This window comes from Haliotis rufescens, unplaced genomic scaffold, assembly GCF_023055435.1.
Source record: "Haliotis rufescens isolate VD_foot unplaced genomic scaffold, xgHalRufe1.0.p SCAF_10, whole genome shotgun sequence".
NCBI classification, from domain to species: Eukaryota; Metazoa; Mollusca; class Gastropoda; order Lepetellida; family Haliotidae; genus Haliotis; species Haliotis rufescens.
This window is the reverse complement of record NW_025963780.1, coordinates 10,632,765-10,646,898: the sequence shown is the minus strand read 5'-3', so window position 1 is coordinate 10,646,898 and position 14,134 is coordinate 10,632,765. Positions and strand designations below refer to the sequence as shown.

The 14,134-nt window shown below is 39.7% G+C and overlaps 1 protein-coding gene across 1 annotated transcript in view; it reads right to left on the bottom strand.

Moving 5' to 3' along the window:
• The window catches only part of LOC124145332, a 114,774-nt gene extending 102,504 nt beyond the window's left edge, over positions 1-12,270 (bottom strand). Inside the window, exons 1-4 of the mRNA XM_046515049.2 lie at positions 12,239-12,270; positions 11,549-11,652; positions 5,511-5,655; positions 4,757-4,956 (exon numbers count right to left, since the gene is read on the bottom strand). Coding sequence (XP_046371005.2) covers positions 4,757-4,956; positions 5,511-5,655; positions 11,549-11,640 — 437 coding nt within the window. The 5' untranslated portion in view covers positions 11,641-11,652; positions 12,239-12,270. The remainder of the gene's footprint in view (positions 1-4,756; positions 4,957-5,510; positions 5,656-11,548; positions 11,653-12,238) is intronic.
• Positions 12,271-14,134: the final 1,864 nt, after the last annotated feature.

Genomic DNA, 14,134 nt, shown 5'->3' with positions numbered 1-14,134 from the left:
GATAGGAACATCTGGATGGGATGTAGCTGAAGCTGACCTCTGGAGGTCAAGTCCTGCGCTGACAGCAGGCCCAAGATACACTGTCTTAGTGTATGTTATTAGTGAAGGGCCAAGTTGAATACAATCACACCTATCCCTGGGTACAGATAGGAGGTCTCGACTGGTTTGGAAGAGACCGCCAATGAACTGGAGGCTGAATGATGGCAAGAGTTCCGACTTCCAGAGATTGATTAGCCATCCCAGAGTAGGAGGCGTGTCATTGTGGTTCAGGAGACAATCATCTATGTACGCCTCAAACTGGACGCCTCTCAAGTTGAGAAACGACGCTATCGGCTTGGTTAAGAGTGTAAATAGCCAGGGGGCCGAAGAAATTTCAAACGGGAGGACCGCCCATTGAAAGTGGAATGAATCTGAGAAATTTCCTGTCGTCTGGATGGACCAGGAATGTAAATACCCGTCCTGGATGTCCAAGCTGATGAGCGTCATGAGCCTAGATCATGGACCGGGGAAGCCTGAGCTTGGTCATTCTGTAGTTAGGTGGACGAGCCAGGTACATTTGTTGAAGGTGGCCAAATTGTGTATCATGCTATACATGAGGCGGGTCATGTATCAGGGAGAGCCTGTACCTGTGGCGGAGGATGTTGGTAACGTATGGTTCCCCCAGTTCCAGGTTCCGCTAATATCTGCGAAGTCTCCAACTTACAGGGGTGCCACCACTTGAACGACTGGGGGTGCATGTCGATTCACCTGAGGTCCTTGCAGTCACCGCTCCCTCCCCTAGAGTGATCTTGATGCTGATAGAAGCCAGCCAGGCTTACCCTTGCCCCTGGACTTGCCTCGAAAGGACGAAGAGGACGAGTCTTGGTCGCACATCTGGAGGCAGTTGTGTCTAGGCTGGTCTAAGTGACAGACTTTGATGGCTTGAAGGAGGCAGCCTGGGATACATGTGCTGGAGCCTTGAGGCGGAGACTCTGGCGTGGGTCTTGGCAACCTGACCATTGAAGAGTATGGTGGCGGACCATGGTTGACGGAGGTCTCTTTTAAACTCAGGGTCCAAATCAGAGAGGGTGAGGTACCGGAGACACCGAGCGGTAGTCAGTTCAATTAAGGTGGCAAGCATGTGGGTCCCCATGTATTCCACCTGTCTCTGAAGGTAGGAAAGGACGGTGGTGAGGTAATCCAGCCTGTGGGGGTCTGACAAGTCCTGTAGAACGGCCGCCCTGGAAGTGGCTTGAGAGCGTCTCAGCTCCATCTCAATGTACGCCAATTTCCTATCTGATACACGCGGTGGAGGTCCTCATCCAAGGTAAGAGCATAGTCTGCCAGTGGTAGAGTCTTCCCTCTTGTATCTGGGTGCTTGAAGGAGAGGGTAAGTGACAACTTAGCAAAGTCCTCGTCTAAGGCTATGACCATGTCATTGATGGGGGGATCCGGAGGAATCGCTGTGGGGGTCAGACCAGACCGCATCCTTCTTGTCCACTCCCTGTCTCGGGGAAGGAGCAACGGCCTCAAGACACTCAACTAGCAAGTCCGCCACCTGGTTGAGCCCAAGATGTGTGTTGATCTCCGACGTAGATCCCTCATATGCAGGCTCAAAGGTGCCCTCGGAGTCCAACAAGTAGCCGCTGGAATGGTGCACCAGAGAGCGGCTGCTCAAGCGGTGTCTGTAGCGGGAGGATTTACTGCTCCGACAAGCAAAGTTTATAGGGGGAGGGGTCACAGGATCTGGAAGGCCTAGTACTATGCGCGTCACCCGTGTCCAATATAGGCTCAACTGTGGGCACCTGTGGAGACGCCTGAAAAGGCGTTATCAAGAGTGCTTGTGGCTGGTAAGGCGCTTGTAGAGACGCTTGAGGAGCCTGGGGAGCTGTGATAGTGGCGGAAGCTGAAGGAGCCAGGAATCTTGGTAGAGACTGCTGTAGCAACTGCAGGTAATGGAGCCAGGAGGCATCCTTGAGAGGCATTTGTTGCTGTGGCGTCTGTAGTTGAGGTGTCTGTAGGAAGACTGTAGGGCCGAAGCCAAGGGGCACTTGTATGCCGGGCTGTATAGCCGCTTGGTACTGGAGTGACGGGTGGTGGTCCTCCGTATGCGTCATGCCAGTGGACATCATGCCTGATGTCGATGAAAAGATGGTCGTAGTGGAGGTTATCATGGGTGACCAAATGGAGACTACAACTGAGGTGGTAGCCGACATGGTTGTCACTGAACCTGGGGTGTCTATCATGGCTGATGTCTGGGTGAAGGGTGACCTGACCGGGGAGAAGGCGGGCTCTGAAACGTCTGACATATTGGTCCTTCATTTACGGGCCTGCTGGGTCTTAAGCTTACAGGATACTCGTATTTGACGAAAGCTGTAGTGAAAGTGGGAGACAGTCTTTATATTTTGTAGATTGGGAGCACGGGGATGTACAATTTAGGCACAGGGGATGGGGGTCCCACGCCATTTTGTTACGGTGGCACTTGTTACAAGATGGCATGTTATCTGCAATGAAGCAGAGTGAAATCACAATTCATCCCTGCCCGATTATGTATGCTATAATCTTTGTCCCAGTCATGTGGGATTATGACAAACAAGTTTATAAAAACATGTAGAACAACACCACTTTAATAAACAATATAATTGCAAGCATACTTCAGTTATGAAGTACCAGGCAAAGAAAAGAATACAGAATGCAAACCACGAGATCCACATGGCCACGTAAAATATTCACGATGGCTGCTGAAACAATAAGACACCTGATTTTACTGTGGTGAAAAAGCACCACCAGGTGTCAATTAATTATGCTATGACATAAATCATATGAATAATATGAAGATACAAACCTGAGGCACAACAGAATCACAAGAAATATTCACTAAGAATCAACACAAATGAGAATCAAAAAGAATTTTATGCTGAGAGAACACACAGGTGTATACACTATGAGTGACAGCAGTAATGTGAAGCCTGTGACGTCATCACTTCCTTGGTCATGAGGGAGCTGTGTGATAGGGTTGTCCTCACGGCAACTTGATCCAACGTCTTCTTCAGGAAGACTTCACACAGCTCTTCTTTCTGTCAACAGTAATATTGTGATGGCCATCACAAAGAATATATAAAATTAATGTATTTTTATTGCAAAATGTGTAAGTTATGACAGCTTCTAAAAATTAGAAATATTTCCTAAATATTTCCCTGTTGTATTTTTGATGGTTATCATGGTTATATGACAGTGCACAAATTATATCATAATTATCCTGTAAACTGTAATTAGTTTTGCAGGTATATACCAGTATATCTTTGCCAACCTTGTTTTCACGTAATTCAATGTTTTGAATACCATTTTGGTAAGAAATCTATCAGAGGATCATAGCATGCTGTTATAGAGCTACATAGCACACTGTTATCTAGTAAAAATAATCATATGTCCATGCCATCATGTTACGCATGTTGTTTAGGATATGTCAGTACCTCATAAACATTGATATCAATAACATGCCTGTCAAAACGATCTTGTTTACTTTTTCAAGCTTTTTCCATTCACTGTAACTTTTGATGAATTCATCGGTCTACGCATACAGTTACGCAAATTAACCTTCAGATACAGATTAATCATACTTCTGTTCTTCATCAAACAGATCACAATCCCTTGGCAGCTCAATATTTATCCATATTTGTGTGAATTTGTCATCAGGGCTGAGCTATGTGTCTCGCAGATGCCCGCCATTTCAACTTTGTGACAGGTAGCTTAGGTCGCAATGAAGTTACTGATATAGCATTTTGCATTATACAGTTTATTTAATCTAATGAATTATGTACAGGGGAACCCAGAATCGTAATTGATGATATGTCAAGATGGGTATTAGAGTTACTGTTAATTCTGACATCGGGAACTATGTAATCTTCGCTGATGTATTCACGCACAGCATTTAACATCGCTATTTATGAACATGTTTCTCATAAATAATTATTATTAAATATGACATCCAGTGCTACTGTCAAAGCATACCAGTGGCCAATTCATGTTATTAAATGTCTTATGTATCAGATAAATTCCAATTGACTCCTGACATTTGTAATCTTCCTCTTTGAATTGTCCATCGTAATTCCCATTCGATGTTGCTTGTTGTTACTACGTCCTTGTGGCAGGCAGCAAGGACGTAGCTTTGATGTAGCAGGACGTAATTGTTCATCTTGTGATATTGGAAGGCAATTAGTGAATCAATTAGATGTAATCAATTGATTGGTATAAATACTCATACTGGGTCATAGTGACTTTGGCAGTCTACAGGTCAGTTTCAATCCAAGGGCAGATAATTCAGCCCCAAAGTTCCCCTTGTCCTTACATAATTCATTTCTATATCAGAGTGCATTTTTTAAAACAGACACAAATGGCAATCTCAGTAACTGTAACGTTATTTAGATAAAGAAGCCATCTATATTATAGCAGTAAACTACCATTATAGTTACAGGCAATAATTATTTTGCCCTGACACTGGTCCTTACAAATAAACCTTAAAGCTCAGAGGGATCTACTTATTTGGAAGCATTGTGTTCTCCATATAAGGCATTGTTATACCCACATGAATAAAAACTAATTATTCATTGAAAAGAAGTGTTTTGACTCTTAGTTACATCCAGACGTCAAGGTTTATCAGAAGTCAGGGTCCGGGCCACTACAATATGCATTAAGGAGTAATGCAGTATAAGTTAAAAAATAGGTTGTTTTCCTTTGAATTGAATATGTTTTACCACAAAATGTCTGTGGTACATACTTGGATGTAGCAATTGTTGCCCGGCCTGACTGCTGAGAAGGAGACAGCTCTCTGTTTAGTTCCAGGTCCTTCGCTGACTTGGCATCTGGTGTGAAACACTGTCGGTCTCCTGCTTGAATATCAAGGCCTTTCACCGCAGTCACCTCCTCAACTTTAACCTGGGCCTTTGATCCTGGCCTTGTCAAGTTGAATTCTTGAGACTGCATTTACAAACATTTGAGAATGACATGTCAGTGATCAAAATCAATTCATAAAATGTCACTACAAGGCCTGATTTACTGATTGGTTTTGCACTGGAAATAAGGCAGGGCATGGGCAATTCGCTTATGATCCTCAGCTATCAATAATGGGCACAACATTACAATTTCAGCAAAGGTATTGCAAATCAAAACTTCATGCCATGACACAAATATTGTGTTTTGAGTGAGTGAATATGGTTTTACGCCGCTTTTAGCAATATTCCAGCAATATCGAGGCAGGGGACACCAGAAATGGGCTTCACACATTGTACCCATGTCGGGAATCGAACCCGGGTATTCAGCGTGACAAGTGAACGCTCCTATTATGTTTTGAAGCCATGACACTATATATAAGGACATGTACACTGGGATGAAAATGAATTCCAAAATTCAACTAAAGATTGGTTTGTACAGATGGTACATGAGTTCTCTAACAGGTATCATGCATCTTGAATCTTATATCGAGATATGTCCCTAATCATGAGTCATGACACATCCTAACAGCCTAGACCTACCACAGTACATGGCTTCTTCTGACAAGCTTTCCCCATCTGCAGCTTGTGAGTCCACTGGGAATGCAACTTATTGAAGTTGGGAGCCGGTTTAGCACGAGTCTTCATCTTCCTCAAAGTAACATCTTCAACTGGTAAAGGAAGTTTGCTGAAGAAATGAATTGAACATATTAAGAAAATACATCTGTCCTCAATAATGACATGTTTATCTAATAACAGTACTGATCAATCATTGGTTTTAACTGGGGCCGGTAAGACCAAATTTATGAGCCAGGTACCCAACCCCCTATTACCTGACCCTACCCAGGTACCCATTGTAGGTGCAAGACTTGGGTACAAATTGTCAGATTGGGAATTGTTTGACCGGAGCCATGGTAAAAAGTATTTAGACACACATGTATAACAATCTGGTCATGCATACACTGAAGTTGACTGAAATTTATCTTTATTCAACATATGAAAGTCAGAAGGAATGTGTGCATAGTCGGAAAGAAATGCAAACATTAGTGACTTGTAGTGTAACCAAAGATATTTTTTGTCATTCAACTCTATATCATGTGACTAAGCACGGATCCGGGTAGACCTGTGGGTATCCAGGTCCTATTCAGTACCCACCCTACTCAAGTTCCAGAGTTACAGTCACAGCCCTAGTTATAACGAGCCATCAAAAATCAAAACCTAAATTGTCTGGGATACGAATAAATGTAGTGTTAGAAGTTCAGTTTGTTTGTCATTTATAGCCGTATCAGCAATATTCCAGCTATATGACGACAGTCTGTAATCCAGTGATTGACACCATGAGCATCAATCCACGCAATTGAGATACGATGAAATGCATCAAACAAGTCAGTGACGCTCACCATCCGACCCTGTTAGTCGCCTCTTACGACAAGCATAGTCACCTTTTACGGCAAGCATGGATTGCTGAAGACTACAGCTGATATCACAATACAGACTGACGATACTACTGGTATCACGATACACATCAAATAGTAAGAAATTATGAAATCACTGACATACAGTTCTGAAACCTCTTTCTTCATACATTTATTTATTGTTATCTGAAAAACTTTTACAAAGAAAACTACAAGAACAAAACAGTTTTAAATGAAGGGATGGTTATTAAATGTAACAGTCGGCGCGTCCTCAGGTTCCACATTCTTCCATGCTTACAGGTGGCAATATGCTACTTCAGCCATTACGGGAAGTAACTTTATTGGTTCCTGTTCTAGTTATAGTCGATCTCACAAACAAAAGTATCAATAATATAGTAGGTATCGGTGAATCGTTACAGCCCCACTGAAGACCTGTTACACCCCGGGCCTTCACGAGTCATTAGAAGTTAAGGGGGTATTTGGGTCTGCTGCTATAGTAATGGTTGTAGCTGAACCTGTGGGTACTGTAAATATGTAACATTTAGTTTTACGGTAGTATTAGGGTTATGACAAGAACCCTTTGACTGGCTTGCTTATGTTTGAACATTGAACATGCCTTAATTCACCAAGATAGACTTGTAAATAAGATTCCACATAAAAGACCAAAAGAAGGACATAATCAATAACTTATAATTTATCAATTATTTATTTGTATGAGTTAGCTTTGTTTCATGTCAATACTTCACGGATATGTATAGGTATACATGTGTGTTCCTCTATCACCCATGAAAACATTGGGCTGATATGAGGTTGGGTTCCAGCGAGATTGAAACAAATGAGTACACCATGTGCAACATGCTCTACACATGAGTTCCATGTCAGGCAGTGATAGGGTTTCCACATAATTCAGGGACGGAGTAGGCCTCATTTGACATCTGTGAGTTGCACATGACATCATGTCATTGGCGGACTAAAAATAGACACATCACCATGACACCGTACAGCAACCATGTATTGTGGGTGATGGAGTAGCAGTGCATACAAACCCATGAAGCACTGATAATTATTTCATGTGTGTGTCTCCTCATGTGCATGATTACCTCTAAGACCATGATAACTATGACACCCAGCTAACACACGACGTTGTCACAACGTTGTGGAAAGGTTGTGGATTGGTAACGTCGTGATATTACGTTGTCACAACGTTATTATAACGTCAACGTGCAACGTTATTTCACAACGTTATAACAACGTTGCACATTCATGTTGTGAAAACGTTGCGCATTGGACATCACACAACGTTTTGTAACTTCGTTTCTGAAACGTCGGTTAAACGTTATAGAGTTTGATTCTCGATAGTCATGAAAGAATAGAACTGCTTTATCAAAATCAACATGAATTATTCAGAATACCAAGGCAGTAATGCATTACCTTTCTATATATTCGGCATTTGAATTTTCATCTCTTAATACTAAAATTTCCAGAACGTAATTTCGTATCTCTATGACAACGTTATTCCACAACGTAACAACAACGTTGCAAATTAACGTTGTGATAACGTTGTGCTTTGGACATTACAACACTTTCTGTAAATGATGTTTAGGAAACCACTTGTAGATCTACCATCTCTTAGTTTTATTTTTTTTAAACATATACATGTATATCTATTAACGAAGTTATCTGTCTACTTAATGTTGTCACAAGCAATATTACAGTTAAAAACAATTGGCGCCCATTTTTTGCGGCGTGAGAGCGACCGAAAAGTTTAGCCTGTTGCCTCGTGAAGTGACGTCAGAATGACGTCACATTGTCGCGGAAGATTTGTTGTCACCAGCCATCTTAGTTCAAGCTCACTCTAAGACATATGAGAGGTCTACAACCAATTTAGAGATTGTGCAGGAACTGGAACTGGACAGATGATCTGTGAATTCGGATGAGGTAAGTTAATTTTTCAAAAGCACCCTCCGCTTGTTGATATGTTTCTGTACATGCAGATCGTCAAATGATTTAAATGTATCGTATTATTCAGCAGTGGCAGGGTTTAGCCTAGAATGCAGTTTGCCGGTCACTTTCACTGAGCGTCAGTGTTGATATTAATATTTGATACACAGAACATGATGTATATAGAGGTGAAGGAGGCCCAAGACTTTTTTTTCCATATTATTATTTCATGGATACCAAGGGTAATTACCAAGCAGTATATGTTAGACCAGAATTCAGTCTGGCGGCGTTTTGTGGCCGTCATATTATGTTCGGGTTTCAATCGAGAACGTGTAGGTCTGTAAATAGGCCTAACTTATGCATCGCCTACTGACCACTGACAGTTTTCGCCATTTCTTCCGTGTTATTTCTGAAATCATTACTATTTAAAGTTTACATGTAGAATCTACTAATCTTCTGACTTTGATTTTTGTGAAACATTGTGGCTCATTCAGGCCATGGGAAAGGTTAAGTAGATTTCTCTTATACAGCGAAGAGAGGGAATCAAAACAATGGAAGTATTTTCAGATCGACTCTTTGTAGGCTACTAGTTATAGCCTTAGTCCTAATGCGCTCAGTGATGTTATGAAAAATTGTATTTTCGGGAAGAGACAGAAACATACTTGTTGTTTCCGAAAAGGCCTAATTAGCACTGACTGAAGTAGCCTAAATGTGGACCATGAGGTTGTTGGTGCTGTCTATAAAGTTTATTTATTTTAGCAAGGTGCTTACCATAGTGTATTGTTATTATTTCCAAAAAAGAATCACTTTATCATTTTCTGATAACTAGATCTAGATCTATGTCCGACTACCTTCTAATGAAAACAAGCAAAAATAAAACGAGTCTCTCGTCGCGCGCTATAATGGGGTGTTTGCGGTATTGTCATATTGGTGATGATAAGCTAGTCGATAGTCAAAAGTTAAATATCACCATATATTGTCAGTGAGTTGGTCATCGTTTGTTGATTATTAAGGTGAGATAGGTGTAGCCAATGTGTACCAATGAAAAATACAATGGAATTGATAGCAACCATATTCGTTCGGTTTTCGATCACCATATGTTGCCACGTAGGCTACCATACTACAGAATTATATTTAACGATATTGAACTGTATTATGTTAATAAACGTAGTAACAAATAAATTTCAATAAATATTTACAGAGCTGTTTCAACTTCGTCTGGTATTGTAGAAGCTATTGCATTTTGTGAATTTTCCCATGTTTCTATCTTTGTAAATGTTAGAACATATATACATATCCTGGCATATTAATATGGAAAATATTAAGGTTAGTATTAAAAAAAATAATCACAATTTTAATCAGGATAAATACCCTAAAGTGTTAACTTCTATTCATAATTCATATTCAACATTCATGCTTCAAATATGGGAACTATTTATTATATTTGGCAATATATATTTTTCATTTATGTATATATTTTACAAATAAGGTTTTAGAAACTTGGCCAACATATTCACTTGAATCACTAGTTTGTGATGTACAGCAGAAAGATAAAGTTACTGCTTTTGAATAACTACAGTTGATCTATTGACTGATAAAACTATTAGCCAACATTACCGCCAGTTACATCATACTCTAAGTAAATGTGATTTATCTATACAGTACTGGTTTATTTAAAAATGTGATACTTTGTGGTTTCTGTTTTTCTTTCAGGTGGAGAAAACAGTATTGTGAGAGCATATTTGTTTAAAGTACATCACTGACAGAAAGGTATGTATGATGCAATAATATATACAAACATCTTCAAGAATTAAAATTTAGATGATTCTTATTTAATTATACCCACAATCTAAAAGGGCAGGGGTATAAAGTTACACCAATGATTCAGTGCTAAAAGCTTTTCTGCCTATGTATGATCCAAGAGCATCATGGTATTACTGTCAGCAGTTTTTAACAGTTTAATGACTGACATCAGACATCAAAATATTATTTTGGGGAATCCAACCATTATTTTGTTATGTCAGAAATATGTCCCTTGCCTTGCCATTTTATAACATTTGTGTCATTTTTTATTCAGTTACCAAGGCATAAGGAGAGACTATGGATACAGTTGAAGATCATCCCTGTGACTTTTCTTTCGAGGACTGAAAAGGCTCCTCAGCCACTCAGCCCAAGTTCTGACTTGTCATTTAACAAATAAATAAAGGTCACCTCAACCAGAATTCTATTGTCATTTCGTTGCTGGGAAATGGATCTTAGGACATCAGATGGATAGACTATTCTGTTTGTCACAGTGTTTCTCTCAATGCTGAATGTATGGGGTAAGGCCAAGAAAATTTAAATGTTTCAATTTGTGCAGGGCTTTTTGTTTGATGGTTTTTAATTTGCAAATTCTTGGGAAAATCAAATATCTATTAATTGTGTTAAAACATTTGTGAACAATTTGCACATCAGGGTTAGAAACTAACAGTTTTTGTCCACTAGTCCTTATAATGATAGCAAAACCCCTAAAAAGGGCAAATTTCTACTAGTCCTTATGATACCTTTACCATTGGGCAGTTTGGCAAGGACTACAGGACTAGCGCCAATTTCTAACGCTGCACATAGATTAAGCCTTGAAAATTGTTTGGGAAAATAAATATTATATAACCAAATTGTACATGTAATTTAAAATATTTAGATTTTTATCTTGGCCGTATTTCAAACTCAGCCAAAAGAGAGTGCATTTCATTGACTTGCTGTTTCATGGATAGGGTTATAAAGTGAATTCAGTTTGCAGAATGTATTGCTTGGTACCTGATGTCTTAATTAGATTGGTACAAACTTTTCAGGCTGCCTGGGAGGTATTGAGGAATACAGGCGTTAATCTACATGGACATTGCAACAACGTGCTGCAATGGCTGTAGTGTCGCCATATGATACCTACGTTGTCGCGACGTTTTGTATAAACGTTGTAGCAACGTAAAAAATGGATGTTGTGACAACGTCTTGATTTGGTTGTATTTTGGTTTACGCACAACGTTGTAGCAACCAATCTGGGAGTCTACAGATTTACGTTGTGACAACGTAACATCACAACGTTGTAACAACGAAAAGTCAACGTTGTCACAACGTTGTTACAACGTAGAATTGTTTGCTGGGCACCTACGAAGGTGGAGGTAAATGAAAACCTCAGGACATTCCAAATGATATACTACAAAACATAAAAAAACACACTAGGCCTACCTTTTCTTTCGACTGATGGGTTGGCAATTTTCCTTGTCAGATTTCTGAGCTGTTTTCATTGCTCTAGCACTTTTATTTTTTGTTGATGACATTTTGACCCAAACCTGAAAAGAGGAGCAAACGTCATCTTTCACATCATAAAATATTCATTACAAAATACACTTCACTCATGTCAACACAAGATCTAAAACAGGAATAATTATGATGGTAGCCCACAAAGCAGCTGATAATACAGTGATCGATCGCAGCTAGTGGGGACTCATCATTTTTGTACTTTCTAGATAGGCCTAGTCTTACCAGCTGGTTACTTCCCTTTGAAATAGCCGCATAGTGTCCAAACGACACTGCCAAAATCATTTTGCATCCATATTTGTGCAGCAATTAGTGATCAGTGGAACGTTACATCTTTAAAATCTTTAAAATAATCATTACTCCGTTGTTATGATATTGAAAATATGCAAAATTCATTCAACTCTGTCACTAAAACCACCAACAGTGAAACACTGTTTGAAATTGATCAAGGCTACGATTGTCGTGAGCAAATATTAATAAGTTTTAGGCCTAATTGCAATGTAGTACAGTTCTATCACACCAAAAACATTCAAAGTTTTACCACGAAGTCATGATTAACTAAATAGACGCTTAATTTTCTGAAATTGATCATATGTTGTAGTCTTTTCGATTGCCTACCTTCGGCCTTCGACATTGAATTTCCCACAGTGTTTGAGCTAGCCAATAGAAATCAAACTGCATGTCACGTGATATAAACAAGCTCCAGTCTAAAATGTAGGGCACATGTTTTGCAAATCCTAATGAAAATAGATCTACGTTGCAGGGGCATAAAATATGAGTTTTGTTGAGTTCCTCATTGGCACAGTGTGAAATAGTTGAGAAAATTCATTTGTCTTGCGAACTTCCACAGTAATTATTTCGTTTATCGTCAAACAGTTTTTCCCAAAAGTCTAAAATCATGCAGTAACTGTTGTTAGGCCTTCACTTAATTTTAAAAGATATATATAACCCGTTGAATGGAAAATTGCTAAATATGGATGTCAATACAAAATGTCATTGAAGGAAATACTCAAAGAAAAGGCTTACAATAGTCACCTAATGGCTGACTCTAGTACATTTATTTCCCAACATTCCCGATTCCCCGTGACCAGTGATTTGGTAGTACGAGGGTGGCTGGAAATTAAAGTTCTGAGGCGATTACTATGATGGACTGCATTTACGAAGTTCGTTGCTATAATTAATTTTTAACATTATCCCCTCTGAGGGGTCGGACCTGACCGAGCCAACGTTATATTTATTGGCTTATTGGGAACTCCATTATCGACGACAAAACCTGCATGTTGTTATGCCACGTATACACACGTGATATTAGCCTAATAGAAGACAAACATGCATGCTGTGTTTTCAATTTAGAGCTAGGTTACCTGAATTCAACATATAACCCAAACTGATAAAATGGTTTTAAAATCACTTCATTACGTATGGAGCTAATCACTTCATTAGGTATGGAGCTCGATCTACCGGTTATTCATGTCATTTTATATTAACCAGTAACAACGTTTAAGAGTGCCCGCTGAATTGATCCATAAAATGTCCCGCACTTCTTAAATCTAGCTGGTGACATGATCTAAATCCCCTTGAAAAAAATATCTCTTCCTTACAAATACGCCCCCTTTTGTGTTATAAAAGTCAAATTGAAGTTGATTTTATAAAGTGAAAGGGTATTTGGGGGTATGTCTGAAAACCTAATAAATGAAATAACTTTAAGTACTTTTGAACTGTTTCTTCAGCCTACATTGATCGAGGCACTGATCGGTCCAGATAGGGTAGGTGGTGTGAGGTGCGCATACCCACTCTTTCACAGACACCATACGTGCCAGTCTGTGTCTCTCTATCCTGTGGTAACTTGGTTTGTTTGTTTGTTGTTTTACGCCGCACTCAGCAATATTCCAGCTATATGACGACGCTCTGTAAATCAGACAATCAAGGATACGATGACATGCATCAACCAAGTCAGCGAGTCTGACCACCCGATCCCGTTAGTTGCCTCTAACGGCAAGCATATAAAACGTCGCCTTTTACGGCAAGCATGGGTTGCTGAAGACCTATTCTACCCCGGATCTTCACGTGTCCTGTGATAACTAAACTGGTAATCAGAGAAAGGATACCTCTCAGTTAGCGATATTATATGCCAAAAATGAACTGTTCTGGGGCTAAGTCAGAAGTCAAAGACTACTTCTATGCATGGTTTTATTTTGTTTTATAGAATTTGATTTTAAACTTTTAAAAACAAAATCGATTTATACAAAACTGCTTCCGGGTATCTTAGACCTTTTGTCTTTGAAAATCAATCAATTTACTTTTCTTCGGCACACATTTACACTTCAAGTGGTAGAGGTCATGTGGTTGCAAATTCATTTCATGCCCCAGTCTTCATTGAACCAATATATTTTGTTTCATGAATAAGTGATTGTTAAAGAGGCGTAATTTAACAACACTACAAAGTCGGTATACTTTCTTTTGCCCCTCTCAGGTTATAAGCGTAGTGTTCATGCATGTATGTATGTCACTGGA